Source organism: Rhinichthys klamathensis, unplaced genomic scaffold, assembly GCF_029890125.1.
Source record: "Rhinichthys klamathensis goyatoka isolate OS25496 unplaced genomic scaffold, OSU_Roscu_1.1 h1tg000111l_1, whole genome shotgun sequence".
Lineage (NCBI taxonomy): Eukaryota > Metazoa > Chordata > Actinopteri > Cypriniformes > Leuciscidae > Rhinichthys > Rhinichthys klamathensis.
Genome location: NW_026606649.1, coordinates 12,855,033 through 12,880,318, shown reverse-complemented (window position 1 = coordinate 12,880,318; position 25,286 = coordinate 12,855,033). Strand labels below are relative to the sequence as shown.

At 38.7% G+C, this 25,286-nt stretch overlaps 3 protein-coding genes across 3 annotated transcripts in view; all 3 read right to left on the bottom strand.

The window, feature by feature from the left end:
• Positions 1 to 531: 531 nt before the first annotated feature.
• LOC130087967 (XK-related protein 8-like) lies at positions 532 to 13,623 on the bottom strand. The gene is made up of 3 exons (XM_056254541.1): positions 13,199 to 13,623; positions 2,638 to 2,831; positions 532 to 1,389 (listed from the first exon to the last, which is right to left on the bottom strand). Exons 1-3 carry the CDS (start codon positions 13,507 to 13,509, stop codon positions 659 to 661), a joined length of 1,236 nt encoding a protein of 411 aa, XP_056110516.1. The 5' UTR covers positions 13,510 to 13,623; the 3' UTR covers positions 532 to 658.
• Positions 13,624 to 15,880: 2,257 nt separating this feature from the next.
• On the bottom strand, positions 15,881 to 20,084 carry xkr8.3 (XK related 8, tandem duplicate 3). Its single transcript, XM_056254258.1, has 3 exons — positions 19,526 to 20,084; positions 18,167 to 18,354; positions 15,881 to 16,749 (listed from the first exon to the last, which is right to left on the bottom strand). The coding sequence occupies exons 1-3, from the start codon at positions 19,861 to 19,863 to the stop codon at positions 15,881 to 15,883; spliced, it is 1,395 nt and encodes a 464-aa protein (XP_056110233.1). The 5' UTR covers positions 19,864 to 20,084.
• Positions 20,085 to 24,963: 4,879 nt separating this feature from the next.
• The window catches only part of ptp4a3a (protein tyrosine phosphatase 4A3a), a 65,070-nt gene continuing 64,747 nt past the window's right edge, over positions 24,964 to 25,286 (bottom strand). The window contains exon 6 of the mRNA XM_056254561.1: positions 24,964 to 25,166. Coding sequence (XP_056110536.1) covers positions 25,049 to 25,166 — 118 coding nt within the window. The 3' untranslated portion in view covers positions 24,964 to 25,048. The remainder of the gene's footprint in view (positions 25,167 to 25,286) is intronic.

Genomic DNA, 25,286 nt, shown 5'->3' with positions numbered 1-25,286 from the left:
TATTCATATACAACAAAACATTCTGAGGGCCATGAAACTTGTGAAAAGGATAAAAAATGGTGGTGGTGGCTGGCAACTTTTTTCAAAAACATTGGCGGGGAAAGAGTTAAAAAGAGTACTTCTTACTTGTATACTTTAAAAGAGCAATGTAATGACACTTGTAATGGAAATGTAAATGTATTATTGTTTAATTTTCTATTAAATGCAGTTATCTGAACTTTAGGGTGCTTTTTGGCCCACTTATTTATTGGCCACTTTACCCCTTCACTTAGCCATTTTTTTATGATAAAGTTCTGGCAGCCACAGCTGCTGTTTTGTTTTTACCATACATTTTAGATTTTTTGGTGTATAGTTTGCTCTAGTCATCCAGAATCCATTCAGTTTACCCGTCTTGCTCTAATAAACGTGTATGATTTGATCACATCTACATTTTAAAAGCTAAAGTCATGTTGCGTGCAGTAATGGGTCAAAAAAAGAAATCTATTATTCATTCTTTATTATTCATTCAAAAAGAATTCTGAAAAAGATTAAATAAAAGTTTTGGCAATTTTTTTTTTTTTTTTACAAAACAAGGTAGTCTGTGTATAAATACTTATGTTATAAATAAAACTTAAATTAGGCATTTAATAATTTATTCTTAGAAAAGTTGAACCAAGAACTAGTAGAAATTAGCAGCCATGTTCCTCCCCCTCTTCAGAACACCAGTGACAGGTAGAGCAAGAGTTGCATCCACAGCGTCAGATGAAGATTCCAGGGAGTCAGTCACCATGTTATAAAACGCTGCAGCTTGTCGTATATTCTGTTGTTCAATGAGTTTAGCTATTTTCTGTTCATCACAGTTAGGATGAAACCACCTGTAGTATATCATTTTCAATAGAATTCCAACAACGTGCAAACCTAGTAGTGTCGGGATCACTATGTAAGGATTTAAGGAGCTCCAACAGCCTGTATACTCAAACACCTTCCAGCACCAGAACCCCAGCAGCATCATTGTGTCCAACCCCATGACACTGTAATAGAGAATAGTCTTTAATTTAATATTTCCTGTTGATACGTTAAACCAGCTGAAGTACCAGATGAGTCCAACAGTAGCTCTGTAGAGCCACTCCCAACCAGGACTTTCCATGTGATCTGTTTTTTGGCTCCAGACCCCTAAAACCAGCAGCATCCACAAAGACAGGAAATGGGCTATGATGTAGCATGGCAATACACTGCAAAAGAGTGCCAGAGCGGTTACACGGGGAATGATCAGCAACAAGTTCCACAGAAAGTAGACGCCAGTGGAGATCCAGCTCATCTTGCGTTTTTCTTGAAGAAAGGAACGCATGCTGCGGTGGTACAAGGCTACGGTAAAGGCTATTGCAGCAGCTGATGAGAGGATTTTTAAACCTGAAATGAAAAACCATTACATATTATTAAACAATATAACACAAGCAATAGTGTTCTTCTGAATATGCAAGTGATGCATATAATCACAGCCATGCTGATGCTGAGACTATGAGAAACACACATTGGCACTACTGACTGAATCAATGTTTGGAATTAAATGTTTTTTATTTGCATAATAATTGATCAGTGCACAGACATGGGTCCTGCCCCAAATGGCCCCCAAGGCACTCGCGGTTTTCCAACGCATTCTCATCCTTTGGCGTCATATGGTGACGCCATATGACATTTCGTCGAAATCTTACGCACATGGCATCCTTTAGCGTCAATATAACACGCACTGTTATGGGTAGGTTTAGGTCTGGGGTAGGGTACGGTTATGACGCCTTGGGATCTGCGTCTCATATTCACGCTAAACGATGCCATGTGCGTCGGATTTAGGCGAGCGTCACCTGTATGACGCCTTGGGTTCTGAGTCTCATATTGATGCTAAAGGATGCCATGTGCGTAAGATTTCGACGAAATGTACAAAGCGTCCAATGTATGACGCCAAAGGATGAGAACGGGCTGGGTCTTCCAACGAGTCGCACTTTCGTGACGTGACGTAAAAAAAACAACAACCTGTCACTCACACAAGATGCAATCGACAATGATCCAACAATCTAATCAATTATCATTCGACAATATCATGTCCCGTCCTACATTTTTTGTCTTATTTGAGAAGCCCAGATATGCATCACAGTAGAGAAGAAAAGACCATCACAATATCTGTTTCATGCAACTTTAAAGGTATTTTTTGCTTCTTCTTTTTTTGGTGCTTGATATAGCATCAGTTACAATCCACTTTCTTTATATAAAAAAGAGGTAAATATTTTAGATAAATATCTTCTTTGCTAAAGATCTTCTTTTGTGTTCCATGTAAATATAAAAATCTGAATGACGAGGGTAGGTAAATGACAGAATTTTCCTTTTTGGGTTAATTATCACAATAAAGTCAGCATTAAATGGAAGTTGCAATCGTCTTTTCTTCCCTATTTTGACATATCAGAGTGAAATGGCTTCTCGGGCAAGAAAAAAATATATAGAGCGGGACTTTATTGGATCATTGAATCGTTGCGGTTTGCTTTCTCAAGTGATTGGCAGGCTGTCCCGTCATTTAAATCGTTCATAATAACGTTCAGAGACACATAATAACTATCTGAAAAATCTGAAAGTAATAAAGATTCAAAGTGTTCTGGATTTGAGACAGACCTGTAATAAGCTCCAGCTCTCCTCTCTGTAAGATTCTACACATCATAAGTATGAGTTGTGGGGCACTTTCAGAAAATGCCTCAAATAGACGAAGCATCTGAAGGTCATGGTTCAGGTACACAGCCACACCCTCTGTGAAACTATTAGATTTTTTAAGGAAACGTGTTGTGGAAATCTCTATCACTCCAGCATACCTGTGAACACAAGGTTGCATTTACTTAAGCAACACTTAATACAACACAACTTTACAACCCTTACAAAAAAGAAGTTTATTCAAGTGTGCTATCAGTATACTTCTAACTAACTAAAAATAAAGTATACTTTCAGTCTACTTGTTTATGTACCTCTCAGAAATATACTTAAAATTGCACTTAAACTTTTCTGTCAGTACAAGTCAAGTATACTTAAGTATATTTGCCCTGTATTTGTATTCAATCTATTGATATAAGTATAATTAAGTATTCTAAATATATTTGACTTATATTATATAATACATACATATATATATATATATATATATATATATATATACATATATAATATATAATGTATATAATATATATTTGACTATTGACTTGTAGTTGTGTTTACTCTTTTGATAGAGTAGCCTAATTTTTTCACATAGTTTTTCACACTTAAACCTTACATTGTTTAAAAAATATTGATTTATAAAGAAAACAGATGTTCATAATTCTAAGTATCTGAATTTTTGTGTATAGGCTAGCCTAGTCCACTGGTATTGTAGGAATTTACTTCAAATCGACTTCACTCTTTCCCCACCACTGACTGGAATTTTCCAAGTAGGTATAACTGCAGACGGGAGATCTCCAAAATGGGGCGTGAACTCCAAAAGTGGGCAGAACCTCCAAAATCGGGCGGGGTCTCACCGCGCAGAGACTTTCACCATTGGTTTTGGCTTCTGCCAATTGTCACAGAGCTCATGTCCAGTGTCATTCGGACTGTGGGAAAGTTTTTACTCTATCACTGTGTTCTAACGCAATGGGGGTGTCCCGGGTCTTGAGATTCGCAGGGGAGGAGGGGGTAGTGACGCTGAGTGCAACTAAAAAAGTCCCATTGTCAGGAGAGGTCCGGTTGGGGAGTTATGGATCTGCCCGGCTCAGCGATCTCATATCGCATCTTATTAACTGCCATGCAGTCTATTTCACTGGTTGAGGTTAGGGTCAGGTGTAGGGTAGGTTTAAGGGTTAGAATCAGTTGTAGCATAGCATTGTGTAGGAAATCAGCACTGTAGAATCGATCGGCTATGGGGCGGAGTTTGCACCGAACTGGATTGCTGTAAAAAATCTCGCACGAGTGTCAAATGAAAGATTTAAAGTACAAAAATGAAGACCTAAATAGGAACATAGTAGTATACTTAAAATGCAAAAATAGCCTAATATATAAATAATAAACTATAAGTATAATGTCAAGTTAACAAAGAAAACGTTCAAGTATACTTGCTGTTAAGTAGGTTTCTGGACTGTATTGACTGGTTCTGACTCAATTGGGATCATCACGGGGCATCAGTAAGCATGCATAAAAGTCCAAAAGTCCAATCAATGTTGTTTAATAGTACGTTCAAGCCATCAACATACTCAATGCGGTGCATTAACATATGTATTTGATATAAAGGGTGTGTGTGTGTGTCTGGTTTTTTCAAAGTTACGCACACTCATCTATGGCTTGAATACACGCAAGCCCTCCACAGCTTTCAAGCGGAACATAAGAAGTCACGTCAAACTCTGGGGGCGGGACTAAGTTACAACTGTTAATAATTCACAACCCACCAATAAGAATGAACTTACTGAGCCTTTTCAACAGCTGACCCAATTTACATAGTAAATTCTACTTTAGAAAACGCTTATGAGTCTTTGTTATCATCAGGTAGTGGTGGCAAACAGATAAGTTTACTCACTGGTCGGATGTATTTTCGACCCTGCACTTGTACTTCAGCAGTTCTGAAATTCCCATCAGCCCCTGGTACTGTGGCTGAGACCTTACCCACTGGCCAGAGGGCTCGAAGCAATTGGTGATCCACTATCATCACTACTGTCCCAGTCTTTAGATCTTTGCCAGTCTCAGTCATCCACTTTGTACGAGTTTACAGTTCAGGCAAGTATCTCTTGATGAAGTGGGCCCAAAAATGGTCGGCAAGGACCTGGCTATGTCTCCAGTGTTTTCTGCTAAGTAATTCGGATTCAGGGTATTAGTGTTGTCAAAAATATCGATATTTCGATAAATATCGATACTGAAATATCTGAACGGTACCAATACTAATTTCCCGAAGTATCGATACTCAGGCGCGTTGACAAACACCACACGTGACGCACTCGTCTCATTCGCTCTGGTTAAATAGCAAAAGTGAAGTGAATGGAAAGATGGCGAGGGCGGCGCCCCCGCGACCGGCTTTGGTTGATTGATAAAGAACACCGCGAGCGGGCATGTCGGAGAATAGCGCGGACACGCGTAAAAAACACACCGCGAGCGGGCATGTCGGAGTCGGAGAATAGCGTGGACACGCGCTACACACCGCGAGCGGGCATGTCGGAGAATAGTGCGGACGCGAGCGGGCATGTCGGAGAATAGCGCGGACACAAGCTACACACGTCGCGAGCGGGCATGTCGGAGAATAGTGCGGACGCGAGCGGGCATGTCGGAGAATAGCGCGGACACGAGCTACACACCGCGAGCGGGCATGTCGGAGAATAGCTCGGACACGCGAGCGGGCTGCGGGCACCCAACAGATTGTTTGACTATCAATAATCCCTCACATCACTCATTTTTTTAAATTATTGTATAGGTGAAAACAGACTTAAGGAACAGGCTCCAGGGGTAGGCTACTATTTAGCAGCATGCTCAGCATCAGGGGTTTTTGTTGTTTGGACAGACCTGCCCCCACTGCTAAAAAAAAGTCCTCAAGGAAACACTGTAACTCTTCTCATTTGAACTTTTCTGAAACATTAACCAAGAGGGCCTAGTATTGTTGTTGATAAGAGTCTGTGTTGTCTCGTTTTAATTCTTAAAGTTAACATAATCTGACTGAGGAATCTTAGAAAAGTAAATATTGTAACTGTGGTCAAATGTAAATTAACTGGTGCCTATTTAACTTTATTCAAATATTATTATTTAATTCTGCAATTTTCCTTCATTAGCCATTATCATCAATTTGATTACACAGATATTATTTAAACTAAACGGCTATCTCTGAATTCAATAATGACATGCCTTTAACTGAAAATTGAATGTTTAATCTTATTATTATACATTACTGACTCTCTATCCTCCAATTTGATACTGTTAAGTGCTTTTTTGTTACAGTATATTTTAATCTTTGATAACAGTAGGTAATAAAAATACATCATGTTAGCTCTGGTCCAATTAAAAAATATAAACAAATAGAACTCAGGACATTTTTGTTCGTGTAAAATATACCTCATTGTCATGTTCTAGACTTGTTGTATTTAGCTTTAAATTAAAAAAATACCCCCTTAATATTGTGGCAGCTTTTTCTCCGTGGTATCGAAAATGGTATCGAATATCGATATTTTTCAAGGTATCGTATCGAAGTTAGAAATTCTAGTATCGTGACAACACTACAGGGTATACAATTTGGGGTAAATCAGGGTCTGGCAGCCCCAATAAAAGGCTGTTTGGAGTGATGGGGTCAACATCTGCTACGTCCGATGACGCACAGGGGTTTAACATGCCTTCGATCTCTGTAAGCACTGTACTTAGCACTTCCTCAGTTACATGTTGGGCTCCAAGTGTAACATTGAGAGCAGATTTTAGAGACCTGATCTCCCTCTCCCATAGTCCACCAAAATGAGGAGCTCCAGGGGATTGAATTTGAACTGAATTTTCTGCTTTGCAAGCTGACTTTGCAGAGTGGGTTGTATGGCTGCAAATGCTTCTGACAGTTCCCTTTCTTCTCCCTTGAAAATTGTTCCCCTGTCAGAGTAGAGTTCATGGGGAGTTCCTCTGCGTGCAATGAATCTGCATAGGGCCATGAGGAATGAATCTGTATCAATTTTGGGAAGTAAATCAATGTAGACTCCTCTGGTCGTCATACATTTAAATATGATCCCCCACCGTTTTTCATTGCGCTGGCCTACTTTGATTGTGAAAGGCCCAAAACAATCAACACCAGTTGAATAAAAAGCTGGGCAGTGAAACGGAGTTGGTCTGGTGGTAAATCAGCCATTTTTGGCACTTCAGGCTTTCCACGCCATTTTTTGCATTCACGACACTGATGTTGGTGCCGCCGCACTGCTTCTCGTCCTCTAATGATCCAGTATTTACGGCGTAACTCAGCAAATACTCTTTCTGGGCCAGGATGATGAAGTTTCTCATCATAAATGTTGGATCAGGAGTTGACTGAGTGGGTGTTTGAGATCAAGGAAAATTGGATGGGCAATATCTGGTCTAAGCAGCTCACTACGTCGCAAACGGCCACCAACTCTTATGAGCCCAGTAGACTGGTCAATCTCTGGTGCAAGTGAGACTAATCTGCTGTTGAAAAGCAAAGATATACCACATATTAATGTGTCAAGTTCAACTGGGAAACACATTGGGCTTGTTTCAAGAGTGAGATCTCAGCAGCTGCATAGTCTTGCACAGATAATGATTGGCTTGTTTTAACTTTTCTTGTGCTTCATGTTCACCAGTTGATAAAAACTGCGGTATGGCGAGAATTCTTGCATTATGCCAGAGAAGTCTACTGTGGTCAGGCTGCAGAAGGTTACTTTCTTCTCTTCATCTGTGCTGTGTGGACCAATTCCTCTGGGTCATTAGACCAGGTACTTGGGTCTTGCCACAAAAAAATGTTTGTTCTGAGAGGTTTGTCCTTGTTTCCACTGACTGACTTGGCACTAGGGGTGACCCCGAATAGTCGAATGATGCTTCGATAGGAGGAGCCTGATTCGACTACCAATCTCACGGTCGAATCTTCGCAGATGTGTTGTTAAACGAGGATTATGTCATTTTGGCTATATGAGTGTGCTCAATGTCTGATTTCACATAGAACTACTGGTTTTCTGTCAATACGTTAATATACAGCCTATTATGATAATGCTGTCAATAAAAATGTGCAAAGAAAGAAGCTTTTAATAAATATTTTTTAACGTGCGTGCAGCGTGAATAAATCCAAACACCCCGTGACAGATTTAAGTTTCACTTTCGATCCGTGACCGACAGAGGAGCGTCTTGTCGGCAGGGATTTAAATCTTTGAAAATGTCTGGGATAAGAAAATCTAAATGCACACCATCAGAAAGGATATTCTCCAAGGCTGGATTTTCATTTTCATCAGGAAAACCATGATCGCACTTCTGCCGGCCAACGTTAACAGGTTTTCCTCGGGATGTTCTAAAATGCCTAACGTGAAAAAAGCTTTTAAAACGCTTAAATGGCACTTTTACGTGCTTAATGTATGTACAAAGTAGGCTACACACCTTAAGAAACCATTCTATGTGCAGATAAGCAGATGAACCCAGAATATGAACGCAACGCGTTTCTCCTATAGAAAGTCACGTAAAGCTTTTTCTTTAACGGTTTTCAATGGGAGGAAAATGCTTAACGTAGCCTATAATAAAACGCGTTGCGTTCATATTCTGGGCTCATCTGCTTTTCTGTAGGCTATATAGTATGCTTTATTAATAAGGTGTGTACAGAATTTGATCTTTTAATATAACAGTTTTAGGACAAAGCCGTTAAGCGTTTTTCACGTTAAGCGTTTTAGAAGCCAGGTATTTTATCCGCGCACACAATTTTAAAAGACTCAAACGGACACAGGCCGAGTGAAAGACTGGATTTTGTTTTTTCGATCAGGTATGGGTACAAGTGATTTCAAAACATTTCACCCGGTTCTAATTTGATTTTTGGATACTGTGAACACGTTTAGCTAAAAAGACTGCCGCTCCAGTTTAGCGTTTATTGTTGTTTCTGCAGTTAAAAAGACAAAGTTGACAATCCTGGCCATACTTTCGTTATTTTAATAATTTCTTTATTTTTTTTTTATTAATTGATCACTCAGGGTGATCTAATTTAACTATTTGTGACTTGTGTTATGAATATTTGTTATATTTGTTTTAGGCATTTTGCACACATTTGTTCTGCTTCTTGTGACTTGACTTATTTCGTTTTGTATTTTTATTTATTATAAATGTATATTGTGTTCTTAATTGTTGATTATTTTTCAGTGCATCGATGTTGCGCTGTAGGCCTACTTAGAGCATGCTCATACAGGCAATTCAGCCGATTTAATTTGCATGTGAAATGCAAATCCTATCTGCAGTGTGGCCTTTCTGCAGCTATTTATGTTATTTCTTAGTTTTATTGATCCAAAATGTTTTTATACATTTTCTTCTATATCTTTGTGTGATGTTCTGTACATCGCGGCTTTAAAATGTTAAAGCCCCGCCCCCTTCCCAACACCACACACATGATTCGACTATTAGTCGACTATAGGCAGGACTTGACGAATCTGATTCGACTATGAAAATCCTTAGTCGGGGACACCCCTACTTGGCACTGATAGTTGGTGAAGTGATTTACCATGGATAATATCATATGCAGGATTGTTTTCAGACTTCACATAATGCCATGCTTGAGAAGCAGTCAGCTCCTGAATTTCTGAAATTCTTGTGCCCACAAACACGTGATATCTGCATGAATCTGATTGGATCCAAGCTAAAACTGTCTTTGAGTCACTCCACAATGTCACTTGTTGAATGTTCAGGGTGAGTTCCTTTTCCAGAAGTCTTGCCCATTGAGCCCCACTGAGTGCTGCACAGAGTTCTAACCTGGGAACAGATAACTGCCGCTTTGGTGCCACCCTTTATCTTGCAACCTCGACTTGGCCTTGAGGACTCTCTGTTTTAAGGTACGCCACTGACCCATAAGTATGATTGGAAGCATCACAGAATACGTGGATGTCTCTTTTGCACACTTCAGAATCCAGTTCTGTGCTGGTGTAGCATCGTGGTATAGAAATCTTGTTCAGGTATTGCAGTTCTTTTTCCAGTTCATGCCAGGCTTGCAAGAGGTCACTTGGTAGCAATGGGTCATCCCACTCCCGTTTGGATTCGGAGAGATTCGGTCCCATTGCTTTTCTGTAAGCCAAAGCTCATTTTTCTCAGATCTGGCTTCTACAGGAAGGTGTGCAACGACAGAAGGAATGTTGCTAGCCCATTGTCTTAACTCAAACCCACCAGAAACTAAACGAGCTTGAAGCTTGTTCACCAGTTCAGTCGCTTTGTCAGTAGAAGTTACACTTTGCAGGAAATTGTTCACATAGAAATGTTTCTCTACAACCACACGTGTGTCTTCTCCTGGAACAGTGTTCTCTTGGACATGTTTTAGGACAGCAAATGTTGCGCAGCATGGGCTTCATGTAGTCCCAAAAGACAAAACCTGCCACTCATAGACACTGACTGGTGTATCACGCTGCATGTTTCTCCACAAGAATCTGAGAAGTGGTTTATCCTCTGTGAGCAGACGAATCTGGTGAAACATGCCCTTCATATCGCTTGTGGTGGCAATCGCATGCTCTCTGAAATGGAGTAACACTCCTTTTAAAGTGGAAGTGAGGGTAGGCCCAGGTAGGAGGTACTCATTGAGGTTATGGCCTTGGTACTGAAAGGAACTGTTGAAAACGAGTTTAGATACTCCCTGCTGTAAAGCAACCCCTGCTGCTCTCTCTAACAACTTCTCTTTCTCTCACACCCCTCACCAGTCTGGGAGGGTGGGGGTACAGGTCTGCTCATTTCTAACAATTGGAAATACTCAACACTCTCTTCTCTATGCAATAACAACTTGTTTGAATATCATGCCATTACACTTACAACCCCCATTAAGATCCATATTGTAGTTAATTATCGCCTCTCCCACAGCCAAAAACCTTCTCTCTTCATTCTCTCTACTAACCGAGGAAGAAGTATCTAAACACCTTGTCTCCAGTCATCCTACCATCTGCCTTCTAGACCCCATCCCCTCACACCTTCTACAAGCCATCTCTCCCACACTTCTACCAGCACTCACACACATCATCAACTCATCAATCCATACTGGCACTTTTCCTACAGCATTCAAGCAGGCTCGGGTAACTCCACTGCTTAAAAAAACAACATTACAACACATCACTTTTAGAGAATTACAGACCTGTGTTGCTTTCAACCAAGTGTCATCTTTCTTGTCTCTGACCAACAAAGGGCTTTCAAAAAGGGCTTTCAACCAAGTCTGCATTACTGTCGGTCACAGAAGCCCCGCGGATTGCAAAAGCTGCTTTCAAATCATCAGTTCTCATTCTCCTGGATCTGTCAGCTGCCTTCGACACTGTGAACCATCAAATCCTTCTGTCTACCCTCTCATCACTGGGCATCACAGGTACTCCTCTCCACTGGTTTGAGTCCTATCTCACAGGTCGATCCTTCAGGGTCGCATGGAGAGGCGAGGTATCCAAAGTACATCAACTGACCACAGGGGTTCCTCAGGGTTCAGTTCTTGGACCGCTCCTCTTCTCCATTTACACCGCATCACTGGGACCCATCATACAGGCACATGGTTTCTCTTACCATTGCTATGCTGATGACACCCAGCTCTACCTCTCATTTCAACCAGATGATCCCACAGTAGCTGCACGTATCTCAACCTGTCTGACGGACATCTCGGAATGGATGAAGGAACATCATCTGCAGCTCAACCTGGCAAAGACTGAGCTTCTCGTCCTCCCTGCCAATCCGTCTCTACAGCATGACTTCACTATCCAGCTAGATTCAACCTCAATCACCCCATCAAGGTCAGTCAGAAATCTTGGAGTAACATTTGATGACCAGCTGACCTTCACAGACCACATTACAAAGATAGCTCGATCATGCAGGTTTGCACTGCACAACATCAGGAAGATAAGGCCTTTCCTAACTGAGCATGCAACACAACTTCTCGTTCAGGCCCTGGTTATCTCTAGGCTTGATTACTGCAATGCTCTTCTGGCTGGACTTCCATCATGTGCAACTAAACCTCTACAAATGATCCAGAACGCTGGAGCTTGTCTTGTCTTCAACGAGCCCAAAAGGGCCCACGTCATGCTCTGTTCATCTTTCTGGACTGGCTACCACTCGCTGCTCGTATCAAGTTCAAGGCATTGACGCTTGCTTACAGATGTACCACAGACTCAGCTCCCTCCTACTTTCACTCGCTCCTACAAGTCTACATCCCTACCAGAAGCCTACGATCGGTAAATGAGCGACGGCTCGTGGTACCATCACAAAGAGCCACAAAATCACTCTCCAGAACATTCTCATTCACGGTACCGTGCTGGTGGAATGATCTCCCCACCCTCATCCGGAATGTAGAATCCCTGACAACATTCAAAAGACAGCTGAAAACTCATCTCTTCCGTGAGCACTTAACCTAAATCATATATATTTTTTTTAATCTTTCTTTTTCCTTTAATCCTCCCTTGTCTGGCTTATGCTACTCTAAGCAGTGCCTGGACTTTGTATTTTGAGCACTTCCTGCGTTGTTTTTGCCTCTTCACGATGACTCGCTTGCTTTAGTCCTCAGTTGTAAGTCGCTTTGGATAAAGGCATCTGCTAAATGACTAAATGTAGCCTATGTAAAAAGTAAATGTAAATTGGGATCATCACGGGGCATCAGTAAGAATGCACACAAAGTCCAATCACTGTTGTTTAATTGTACGTTCAAGCCATCAACATATTAATTGCGGTGCATTAACAGATGAATATGATATTAAGGTTGTGTGTGTGTGTGTGTGTGTGTGTGTTTTTTTCAAAGTTATGCACACTCGTCTATGGCTTGAATACACGCGAGCCCTCCACAGCTTTCAAGCTGAACATAACAAGTTGCGGAAAACTCTGGGGGCGGGACTAAGTAACGACTGTCAATAATTCACAACCCACCAATAATAATTAACTTACTGAACCTTTTCAACACTTGCAGCATAAAACAACTAAACTAGTTAGTATACTTTTATAAACTACAAAATTTGCTACAGGTATTTGACTAGTGAACTATCAGTATACCTAAGTTCACTTGTAGTATAGTTGCAGTAGCCTACAACCGAAAAACTTAGAAACTACTTGTGTAAAACACTTAAAATATACTTAAAAGTATACTTTTATACACTCAAAAGTGGTCCAATTTAGTCCCAAGTAGTATTGAAACAGTACACTTACAAGTTTACTACATTGATATTAGTACACTTAGAAATATATGAATTTTACTAAAGTATACTTAAATGAACTTGAAGTACACTTATTTTTTTGTAAAAAAGACAAAAAATAATAAAAATAATAATTACATACAAAGATGTATTGTATAAGTCCTACTTAAATGGGTCAAAAGACAAACTAATTGCATTTAATATTTTAACTATAATGCATTTTCATTTAATTGCAATTAACATGCAGTGAAGTGTCTAAAAACATTGCATTCAGTTCACACTTAAGTATATAAGAACTCTTTTTAAATGTATGCTAAAGTGTAGGCTACTTTTTTCCCCACAAGACTATTCAAGGAAAATTGAGAAGCAAATCTGTCACAGACCTGAGGTAGACTCCAAGCTGAAGGAAGTGGAGGGGTTTGATCAATATATGCCTGTTAGCAAATTCCTCCACCTTAGTCTCAAGCTTAGTCTCCGGGGAATCTGAGTACCAGACCCAGCTGAACACCTGTAACAATACTGAAGAGCCCAGCAGCAGAAAAATCATCACCGCCATATACACATATGCCCCTTCCTGATAAAATAACACAACAGTCCAAATGTCCAGTGCTATATCCAGCAGGAAAAGTAACAATCCCACCAATGTAAACAGGTATTCCAATAAAGAGTACTTGAAAGGGAAGCTTTCCTCCATGATTGCTCCAGTGTAACAAACCTTTACAGCATGACAAAGTAAATACAACTACCTCATTTTTACGTGGATATATATGCTGTTAAAAAAATCTGAAAGAGAAAGTAAACTTTACACCCAGACATAAACTCCTCCCATGTCATGTTTCTGAATGATTAGTCATGTGTGAGATAGTGAATGAAGTCACTTAAGCATGTGACCAGACTCACACACAATTGATCAAAGTGGGAAGCTAACTTGTGAGCTAGTGTTATGGTGACTTTGAAGACGTAAATAAAATCATACAAATAATATTTAATTAATTAACAGTAATTTTAATAAAACATTAACATTAGAATTTGCAACTCAGTATTTTAGCTTTGAAATGTATGCACAAATTTCACAACCTGGCACTCAACTAATTCATGAGGTTCCAATGATATATTTCAAGACCTGATGTCCATTGTACTTAAAAAAATATTGTGTTCTGCAACTCTATTTGCAAAAATAACTTTGAATATTATAACTTGGTACTATTAAGCTTATAATAGGTGCAAGTTGATGAGGCTACCATGAACATAAATCTTCATATAAAAAGTAAAAAACGGGGCTTCCTCCTTCTCCTGTCTAGTTGATTAGCCATGCCTGTCTTTTGTGATGCCTGAAGCTCATCCAGATTAATTTAGGGGTCATATCTTCATTGATTGGTTGATCAGTGACCAGTCATTGCTCATATTATAAAAACATAAAATTGTATTTGTTTAAACAAAAAAAATCATGTGATGTCCATTCCAATTCAACTTCATTGAAAAGTTTAATATTTTGTGTGTGTGTTAAGAGGTTTATTTTGATGACATTTTTTATGATTTATTATTAACTGTTCATTGCACTCACAAACCCCCTGCCATTCAATCACGAACCTCAATCTGGAAAACCCTGACAGTAATATTTAATCCATGTCATGTTGTTGATAAAGAATGGAATATATTTTCTTTCTTTTTGTATTTTTATACTATTCAAACCAATGTGATAAACGAGTTAGGTCAAAAGTAACCGTAAGTAGTCAGATTATCTAAAATGTCAAATGTAATGGATTACGTTACTAACTACAATTTTTATTATGTTATTTGGAATCAGTAACGGACTACATTTTGAAAGTAATCAACTCAATTAATTGGAGACCAGTCAAAATAAATAAATAAATAAAAATAGAACTGAGACATACTATTATAACCCATGATATATTGTATTCCACATGGCATGACAAAGAGAACACATGTTTGAAAGAGCTAACCAATATCTAAGCTTACAGGTTTGTCACGACATCCAATTCTATTGAAACTACAGCCATACAAACCAAAAACAGGAACTGACCGTAGGGGATATTCACTATTGGATAATGTTACAATACTACAAGAACTTCTACTGTCAGACATTTGTGCTGACAATAATGAGTAATTTACTGTATCGAAAAATATATTGAAAGTGTAGACCATAATCATTAACAGAGCTGTTCAGATCAGTCCATAGTGAAAAATAAGATATAGGACAAGATATATTTTTACAAATTATAATAAAATGAGACCAATAATAGACACAGTTGTGGACACCATTGACTTAAATGGGCAAAAAATACTGATAGCTTTCTCAAAATATATTTTTAATTTCCACAGAGAAAACAGTCATTCAAGTTTGGCATGGCATGAGGACGAGTAATGATAGAATGAATAAGAATCAAAGGTGGTTTCTTTTTTCTTTTTTAGTCTTGCTTCTTAGAGGATTCTTGTTTGATCCCATTGATTGATTCTTAATTATGACAAAAAATTCCATTAGCATTCTGTAAACACTTTTGACAATTTTTGAAAACCTCAATAGATAACAAAACTTATTACAACTGTACACACATATATACATGTACAAAAGATAGAAATAGTTTTGGCAAGTTGACTAAGGATCAGTCTGTGCACATATTTCTATTCTACATCAAAGAAATGAAAGAACATTCACTGAAACCGTAGTTGTGCTTCATGTGAGTACTACAACTTGATTGAAGTAAAAAACAACTTCAATTTGGGTCAGTTCCTCACACAAAGCCATACATTTTTAAAGTTCAAAGTTCATAAGTCGATACAAACCAACTTAATGACTCTTCGTAATTTTTGTAGCTTGTCAGCCCACCAATCGTCTTAAAGTCATGCGGGTGTGGAAAGTCATGAGGGTGAGTAAATGATGACAATTTTAGTTTTGAGTGAGCTATTCTTTCAATACAAACAACAAAATGAATGACTTCATTTCAGCTGTCACGTCATCCAAAAACAATAATTTACAACAACACTATGTACAGAGAATTTTAAAATATTATAAAAAGTGTAACAGTCAAACATGCTATTCATATTTACCGTACCAATACATTATTTGCTTTACGTTCAATTGTTTTAATTGCAGAGGATGTGTTTGTTGTGTAAAAGTTAGCAGCATGTTGGCTCATCCTCTTGTTAAATCTTTGAAAAGATGCACCACTGGCCTGAACAACGCTGTGTGGCTTCACTCCATCCGAATCACCAACGGTCTGAAGAACGCTGTCTGTCTCCCCTCCACCAGAAGCACCATCAGCCTGAAGAAAGATGTCCGTCTCCCCTCCACCAGAAGCACCATCGGCCTGAAGAAAGATGTGTGGCTCCCCTCCATCTGAACATTTCTCCAAATTCACTGACCGCCACAATTTGGGGTGAAAACAGCAATAGTAGAGAACTTTTATCATTAAGCCCAAGACATAACAAAGTGGGATGGAGATAATCAGACTAATGGCGTACGACTGGGTCGTCTCTGCATCGCGGTAAAACCACCATGTGGCCAACAGGATGCCAGTGTCTGTGATGATAAATGTGTGGTAGATGCTACTCCTACTCCTGGTGTGTCCTTCAGCCACATTAAACCAGCTAAAGTACCAGATGAGACCTATGGTGGCCCGGTAGAGCCATTCCCCCCCTATGCTGTCCATGAAATTGGTGCCCTGCCTCCAGGCCCATATAACAAAGCAAGGCCACAAAAACAGGAAGTGAGCAACAATGTAGCAGGGCAACACAGAGGCAAAGAGAGCAATTGCAGCTACGCGTGGGCCAATAAGAAAGAGGTTCCAGAAGAAGTAGACCAGTGAGGACAACCAACCCTGCTTGTCCTTGTCAGGCAGAAATGAACGAAGCGACCGATGATAGTCCACCACCATCCAGGCTATGGAAGTAGTGGAGGCGACCACACTCACACCTGTGAAACAGAAACATCAGTGTCTTGTTCTTCCATTTACATCAGAGGTTTTCTACTGCTGGGTCATAGACAAAAAGAAAAAAACAATGCGAAATACATTTAATAAAATCTAACTAATATAATAGCAGTGTATTATTATTAACTAGAACCATTAAAAATGATTTTCATTAATTGAACTAAACCTGAAATAAAATAAAAATATTAGATGGAAAAACTTTAGCTTAAATTTTTAGTTTTGGGGAGGTGCACCAAATTACAAATTACAACCTGAAATAACCTTAACACTGTGTCTACAGCGGACGCATCATAAAGCAGGCTGTACACTGGACGTGACAAAGCGACCATTGCGAATCCACTTGTTCTTCCTGTCATAAGTAGCACGGGGAATCAGTTTACTGTCAGGGATTTGTCATGTCGCACCGCACCACATCCAGTGTAGACGGCATCACTGATTATAATGGGTTCTATTTGCTTTTGTCGCATCGCGCCGCTCACATCTAGTGTAGACAGTATAATAAATTGTAAATTGATGATATACAGCCTTAAGGGTCAACATGGATCCTCTCTAAGATATAATTTACGGTTTAATGTTTTTTTGTTTCTCCATGTTGGTCACACCACATTTGGTGGACAAAAAATATATTTACTAATACTTAAACTAAAAAATTATATTTTCAACCCAGCCCTAGAAACAGCTGACATATTTACCTTTTGTACCTTATCCAATTTGTGTGCACAAAATAGAAGCAGACACAGTCAAAATGTGCATTCTGACAAGCGCTAATGAAACGTCACTGTTTCGGTCAGTGATTTCTGCCCTCCAAAACCATTTCAGCCGAAACATTTTTTCTTTCAACTGATAAAAGTTGCCGAAATTTCAGTGCATCACTAATTAAAATGTTTTTCTAAAAAATAATAATAAAATAATCTGTCAAACTATTTAATAATAATGTCCGACAGATTCAAACATTTCATTCTTTTATTGAGGCTTTTTTCATTATGATATTAACATTTATATCACTGGGGCATTTTTTTATTTTATACATCCCCAACCCTACATACATAAGTAGGAAGTCTGGTACTGTATTTAATGTCCAATGTAACATCATTAACCTGTAGGGAGATCAGATTTCTGCATTTCCTCTTTAGGTCAATGCTCAAGTTTCTCAAATCAGACTGGATGAAAAAAATGTCAGCTTCAACTAAAAGGAAATTCTTTTTACCACAAACTGGCAAGAGGAAATCAAGCATAAATTAGAGGAAGTGTTGTTTGGAGGTTTTATTGTAAACTTACAGTATTAACTAATATTGGATGAATCGCACGCGGATGATCATCCCTCGAGCTGATTGGATGTCATAAGTTTTATAGAGAAGTGGTTATAAGCATCATTAGAGCAGAAGCGAAATGGTTACCCACATTGTACCATCCTTGCGTGGTTGTTGCGTAGCATGATGTACATCATGAGGGTGAGCTGGGGAGCGCTCTCGCAGAACGTCTCAATGAGACGCAGCATGCTGAGGTCATGGGTCAGATAAACTGCAAACTCAGACCCACACCCCCCTCGCGACCACACACGAAAGCCCTGCCAGATAGCTGATACGTGCCTATTGAAGAAAAAGAGAGTATATGAACTAAACATTATCAAAGTATGCTTAAAACGGAGATTAACAACTTTTTGTACATGACCATGTTTTTTGGACCATACAGTAACATTTTGTCTGACAAGAATCCAGCTGTCTATAATAGCTTGCCTTGGACTTTTACACTTACTTCCATTACTTCCAGTACATATTACACATCTCTGAAGATACAGCATCAACTACATTTAAATCCACACACACCATCAAGTGCTGAACTACTACCAAAGAAACTGAATGTCACACATGAACAGTAAGTCATTAATCAGTAATTCTGTCACACTGTCTTAAATGAGATGATCTGCCAGTGTGACATAAACAGAGCAACACAAGTATTAGGAAATCAGAGAAAATGTCAACGTGACTCTGCGATCACTTGGTTCTGGACGTGCTATGGTAATAGTTGTTTATTTGTTTTTACACTGTCCATTTTAGTATCATATTTATATCATATGGTATATGGTATAAAATTAATAAAAAAAATAGAATAAAATAAACATTTGGTATTAATAAATGAATAAATACACAGCACAGTACTATAGTGAGTAGAAAACATAAGCAGCTAAATATTTTCCAAAGAATACTTTACACATTATCTAATTTATTTTGCACTGTTTATACATAAAAAATTCTAACCTTGTTATAAAATTCTAAACCTGATCTAATACACCACTGGATTTTGGTAATGCCACAATGCGTTTTTGCTAGCAGATCAAGATCTAAGGGTTTACATTTAAGAATGTAAATCTTAGGTTTTTCATGTTTTGAATAAAAACTGTATTCAAAGGAAAGAAAGTCAACTCACTGACTACTAGATTACGGTATATAACAAAAGTTACTATACACCACAACTTAAGCTGTTGCATGCCGTTATCAAGATTGGAATGTGACAGATTTAACGATAGAAAAATGCACACATTTTACTTTAAATAAATAAATAAACATAAAAGCGTTTGCAAGGTTTTTATATCTTGTCAATAAGTCCTATTTTTTTTTTTTTTAAAGATGTATTTGTTTGTAACTTACGTTTTATTTAAAAGACTTGAAATAAATTGAAATGTGGAAAAAAAATCTGGAAATAAAAACAAAATTCTGCCATGTGTGGTATAACAAGCTCGTGATAGCACTGCAGTCTCACCTGATGAAGTAGCCCAGATGACACAAATGCAGGAGGAGCAACAATTTGACTCTTTTCGCTTCGCCGAAGAGAACGGTGTTCCCAGAGGACGCTTGAGACTCGAAGTCCTTCAAATGACGATCATACTTAAGCCAAAACCAGCTAAACAGCTGAACTACGACAGATGACATGAGCATGAAGCCCACCAAGACCCCGAACCACATGAAATCTCCATGTTTGTAGAACTCCTTCGCAACCCACAGATCCGAGCCCACGTCAAACAGAAATGTGCACACGCCGATCACAGTAAAAACAAAATCCAACCAGGAATACGTCGAGGGAAAAGTCGCGCTCTCCATGATGGGATGAACTTCAAAACAGAAGCAGCTGATTGAAGTTCAGCCACAACATGCATTTAGCCGTGAACCGTTAGCATATGTAGGGCTATAGGCAAACCACACAAAAGTTCCGCACCTTAAGTTAATTCTCATTATTCACGTAAACGAGAAATCGGCGAGCAAATACGTCTCCTCAGAGCCATTTCTACAGCAGCAGATAGACGATGACATTTTTGAACATAAAGTCATCCAAACTTCTACTGTCTGGCATAACTTAAGTCACGCCCACGTGACGTCACACTGCAACATACTTGGTGGTGAAAATGTCATTAATGGTAAAATGTTCATATATACGTAGATCAAATGTTTTTGCACAGAATTGGGTAGGCTACATTTGAAATAAATTAAATTTATTCAATGCTTGGAAATAATTATGTGGCAATTTAATTTCATGACTTTAATTCAGAAATGGCAAATAAAAAATATTGAAAATGCAATAATAATAATTATTATTATTAAATACAAGTCTGGATGTAGCAATTATTTTAGTAACGTGAAACTAGCTTCAAATGTTTTAATTAAATGTATATTTCTTTTTGACCACCAGAGAGCAGTGTTGTACTGTAGCCCTTCATAATTGACTGATCAACAACACAAAAAATAAATAAATAAGCAAGCGCATCAAGTTCATATATGCAACAATAAACTTTTTTTCAACATCAACATTTTAGGTTGATATTTATGTCTATGTATAAATAAAAGTGCACAGTACCGTCTCACAATTAATAGGAGGATATAAAAACATTGTAAATTGTTATACTATGTCTAATAATGTATAACAACTTCTTGATATTTCATGTGAAATATCCTTATTTATACACATGGGTCAATGACAACTAAGATGATAAAATTGAGAAATCATTTAAAAAAACAAGTTTAAAACATCTAAATAGAATGTTAAGTTCATGTTAATGTTGCTTTCATACACTTTTGAAAAATATTCATACCATTTGCCACAAAATCTTTCTAAAAAAGTCTTGGCGATAATCAATTGAATATACAAGTGTATATTATTATTATTATTATAATTATTTTTACAGATAGGCCCATCATCAATGTTTGGGTCATGAATAGGTTGAACTAATAATTAACGCCATTTTTCTTTGTAATTGATATATTTCAACTTCAAACTGCAACATTTAGGTGGAACGCCGAAGGTGGAAAACTGAAGGAGATGTGAATCTTTCATATTTCAGTACAGATACAAGATACAGTAATGAATATGAGGAATTGAGAAAATGTACTTTGATTCTTATGTGATGAAATAGCCGGGTAAATTTAGACTTCATAAGACCAGAAACAAGCATGATTTTCAAATTCAGTTAAGAAAAATTACATATTTGTAGGTTGTACACTTATTATGACTCATAATTAACAAACTTTTTTTTTGTTTGAAACAATAAACTGTTACACTTGGATTGTAGAATAAGCTCAGAATCTTTTCTGTGGATGTCTTCAGGTAAGAAAAAGTTAAAAAATGATGTTTTACTTTGGGTGCACTTCTAATTATCGTATCTGGTATCATTAGTAGGGGGAAATAGCCGTTTCTATGCCATTTCAAGTTTATTTCTTAATACTCTCATTGTAGAATATCTTTTAATCCAATCAGCTGCTATTAATCATGTTGTCATGACAAGAAATTGTGCTCGATGCTGCCCTCTGTTGTTTTCTCAGTAGAAATGACCGAACGACAATGAATTTTCAAATGATACATTTTAAAGTTCGTCGACCGCGGAGGTGTTACAATAAACTGCAACACTTGGGTTAACATAGGAGGAATGAGTTCTGAATCTTCCTTTTTATGATGTTCAGCTTCAGGTAAGAAAAAAATACCTTTTTATTGGTTGTACACTAAATAGGTCTCATAATTAACACTTTTTTTATATTGAAACAACAAACTGCAACGTTTGGATGAACATGGAATAAAATAATTGTAGGAGTTTGCACTGAACTGGTTTAGGGGGAAAAAACTCCTCCGGACTCGGAGCAGGTTATATGTTCAGAGAACAAGTTGCTATGGTTACTTGCATATCCTGAAAGCTACTTCAGTTTTCTGGAACCAAAAGTCGAAGTTATCAATTTACTTATCTGTGAACTTACCCAGGCATGTTGCATGACCACCATTCCAGGGTTCCCTGGCCTAAAGCACCTTGCAGATCTTAAAATAACCTTTTTCTTAATGTGAAGAACATTTTAATAAACCATTTGTGCAATGGAAAGGTTCCATGGATGTTAAAGTATCTCCATAGAAACCAATAAAGAACCTTTCTTTTTAAGACTGTATGACTTTAAGACCTTTATTTTACAGGTCACCCATGTAAAAAACAAAACAAATACAACATGAGTAGGAGAACATTTTCTGCGAGATCACTAGGTTACACTATTTCGATAGCCTGACTTCGTCATACTCATATTCTAGTCAGAATGTGAGTCTGATACTGCTTCATAGGGCTTTGATTATGAGGCGTGTCTTAACCGAACCAGGAAAAAAAAAAACTCTGCACTCAATTGGATAGACCTACAACCAATGAGAGCAACGCAGTAAGTCAACTACTTTGCATAGCACAGTTGTCAACTACAGAACTCAACTACACGCACGCTGGAAGAAGTAAAACAACGAGTGTTGCTTCTTTTACTTGGTCCTCTATGAGTGCTACCAAAGGAGAAACCACAACGACCACAGGGTTTTCATTGCGTCCCATCTTCTTAGTTACCATCGGAGACAGCTGATAAATTAAACTTTTGCCGAATCCCGTAGGAAGGACGGCAAACACATCTTTCCGATCGACAAATGCCTTGATTGCAGTTCTCTGTTCGTCTTTTAAAATGAATGCGCTGTCGATTTCTTTTACAACAGACGCGATAGCGGAATCTCTACATCTCAGTTCTCCAGCGGCAGTCATCTCCATGGCATACACAGTATAAGAAATGGACAGAGCCATCTCATTGGAACTCAGTTGAGACAGTTGAAGCCCATTTTAAGCGATTTCTGAGCACTTCCGTTCCTGACGCGCAGACTCAAACCGACTCAAACTAAGCTTGATGACGTGAGCAACCTTTCTGACAGACGTTACTCTTCTAGTAGCTGTGCGTGAAAATTGCCAACGTTAATCTTGCAGAGACGGGGAACTTGAGCAAAGATTTCTTTGGGGCGTGAGTGAGCAGGAGTAAGTATTCCATTGCTTTTATGGACTCATTATCTATGGGCTTCTCCCTTGACGGGACGTCCCCCCCGATCGCCTGCGAGCTTCTCCTCCTGTCTGTACGGTAATTTCTGTACAGCGCGACAGAGAGTCGAGTGGTTATGACGCAATCGTTAGCCTATTTTTACTAAAACTGTTTCTACGGGGCCATAATGTAACATAGAAGGTAATGGAGCACTTTATACATTGTCGTGTTTCTTTAGAAATAAATAATGGACAAATGGAGTCTTTAAACGCCTCAGATGTAAAGTTATTCGCTGTCAAAGTGACGCCAAAATGAACGGGAGTCAATGGAAATGCTAACGCAAGTGAAGTTCTGCTACAACATGGCGGCACCCGGCCGGCTTCAACTTCCGGTCGATGGATTACCCCCTTGGTCATCTTTGAGGGAAACCAGTTCAAACCAAGCGCTCTTTGATAACGTGATGATTACGTCCCTGCAGATCATCTGTCCATCATCGTATAAAGCCCGCCCTGGCAATTTGATTGGCCCGACGATTTCTGAACCGATCATAATTACTCCTCAATGGAGCGAGTCCAGACCGAACTTCCCAACCAAAAAATGTTGTGGGCGGGGTTCGGGCTGGCATCCAGGCTACTATTTCGATGGTCCACTATAGACATTCTACTAACTATAATTAACTTTGCAACTACATGTCAACTAACTATCATTAGAGTAATAGACTGGTACACTGTTCAGTTAGGTGTTAGGGTTCAGGTTAGAATAAGTTGACATGTAGTTGCAAGTTACTTATAGTGACTAGAATGTTGGAGGAGCATCAAAATAAAATTAACAGATATTAAGCAGACAGTCTACTAATAATCTGATGAGAGTTAGTTGACATGTAGTTGCAAAGTTACTCACAGTTAGTAGAATGTATAAAGTGGACAATCAGAATAAAGTGTTACCCATCACTATTTAATCAAAAAGATCTGAGTCTTTGCCCTGCAGAGGGCAGTATGGCTATATTTTGACGGGCAGTGAACTTGTTACACATTATGAGGTCACCTCATGACAAAACACTCCCAGTCCTTATTCATGATTGCAACAGCCTTTATTTGTATTATGCAGCTGGAGGTGTGTTCTTAAAAAACAGAGAAAAACAACTTTAAACCACTGTCTTGTCTGGTAATTCATTTATATAGGGTCGTTTTTACCATCTGATCTCTGTTGAACTGAATGGACAAGTATCATAGACAGACCGCTTCCAGGGAGCCCTGAAGTCCTAACACAGTAAAATTACTCCAACAAACACAAGGTTTGATTTTAAGCACATAAACACGCATAAGCATTTTCGCAGTTAAATTCATTGACCTTCGCATGTAGCTTTCAGAAACCTTTAAGTGTCTGGCACTGACCCTAATAGAAATAGCAAAGAGCTGCTTTATGAAACAGAAATATCTTTCACATAAGCCCTTCATTAGTCCACTTTAACCGTTGTTTGCTCATAAAACAAAAGCATCATGGAAAAGGTCACCAGTAAAAAGATTTGTGCTGAAAACTGAAAGTGTTAAAGGAACCATAGTCGTCTAAAAATTGGACTCCTGGCAGAGAAGAGAAGGAAAGCTGTAGAAAGAAAAATTAGTAGAGAGTAAGAAAGCACAAATTTTGTCCATGATTCACATTATCACACCGCCTGGCTCTTTCAGACAGTCACGATCATTTGAGGCATGATTAGGGTGTCAGTCCTGGTGCAGGGTCAAAGGTCAGAGGTTGCCTTCACCATATCTCATTAACCTCAGAGATGCGCAGCCTTTCAGACCTCTGAGTCGTAAGTCTTGGAAAAGCCATGGCAGTATCCACACCACAATCAGAGTGAGGAGGATTTTAGGCACCAGCGGGGTTTTCATCCATATTTGTATAGCAAATCAGCAAAAGTGCATCAGTTGTGGCCCAGTCCATCCGGTTCAGCTCGGTTCAGAACAGTAGGGTGAGGGTGCAGTCACATGATGCAGCACTTGTTCTTGAAAATGTGCGGGTGCTTATAGCGCAGTCTCTGTTTTGGCCGATATTTCTCTAGATATGTCAACTGCTTGCTGTTTATTGCACCTCTGCGCTTCCTGTGAAGGCAAAAAATGTCCATTAGCATGTTAATTTACAATTTCATCGCGTTACAATTAAATGACTTCTTTCAAGAAAGATGGCAGATAAAAATGGCTTGCAAACTCATGTTTCACTCC

What these genes read in the sequence shown, in the direction of transcription:
- LOC130087967 (XM_056254541.1), bottom strand. Translation starts at nt 13,509, where the DNA reads ATGGAGGAAAGCTTCCCTTTCAAGTACTCTTTATTGGAATACCTGTTT. An exon ending in CAGCTTGGAGTCTACCTCAG is followed by an intron (nt 2,832 to 13,198) that starts GTCTGTGACAGA and finishes TTGTGTTCACAG; the next exon opens with GTATGCTGGAGTGATAGAGA. An exon ending in AGAGCTGGAGCTTATTACAG is followed by an intron (nt 1,390 to 2,637) that starts GTCTGTCTCAAA and finishes TTTTCATTTCAG; the next exon opens with GTTTAAAAATCCTCTCATCA.
- xkr8.3 (XM_056254258.1), bottom strand. Translation starts at nt 19,863, where the DNA reads ATGGAGAGCGCGACTTTTCCCTCGACGTATTCCTGGTTGGATTTTGTT. An exon ending in CATCTGGGCTACTTCATCAG is followed by an intron (nt 18,355 to 19,525) that starts GTGAGACTGCAG and finishes TTTCTTCAATAG; the next exon opens with GCACGTATCAGCTATCTGGC. An exon ending in CCACGCAAGGATGGTACAAT is followed by an intron (nt 16,750 to 18,166) that starts GTGGGTAACCAT and finishes TCTGTTTCACAG; the next exon opens with GTGTGAGTGTGGTCGCCTCC.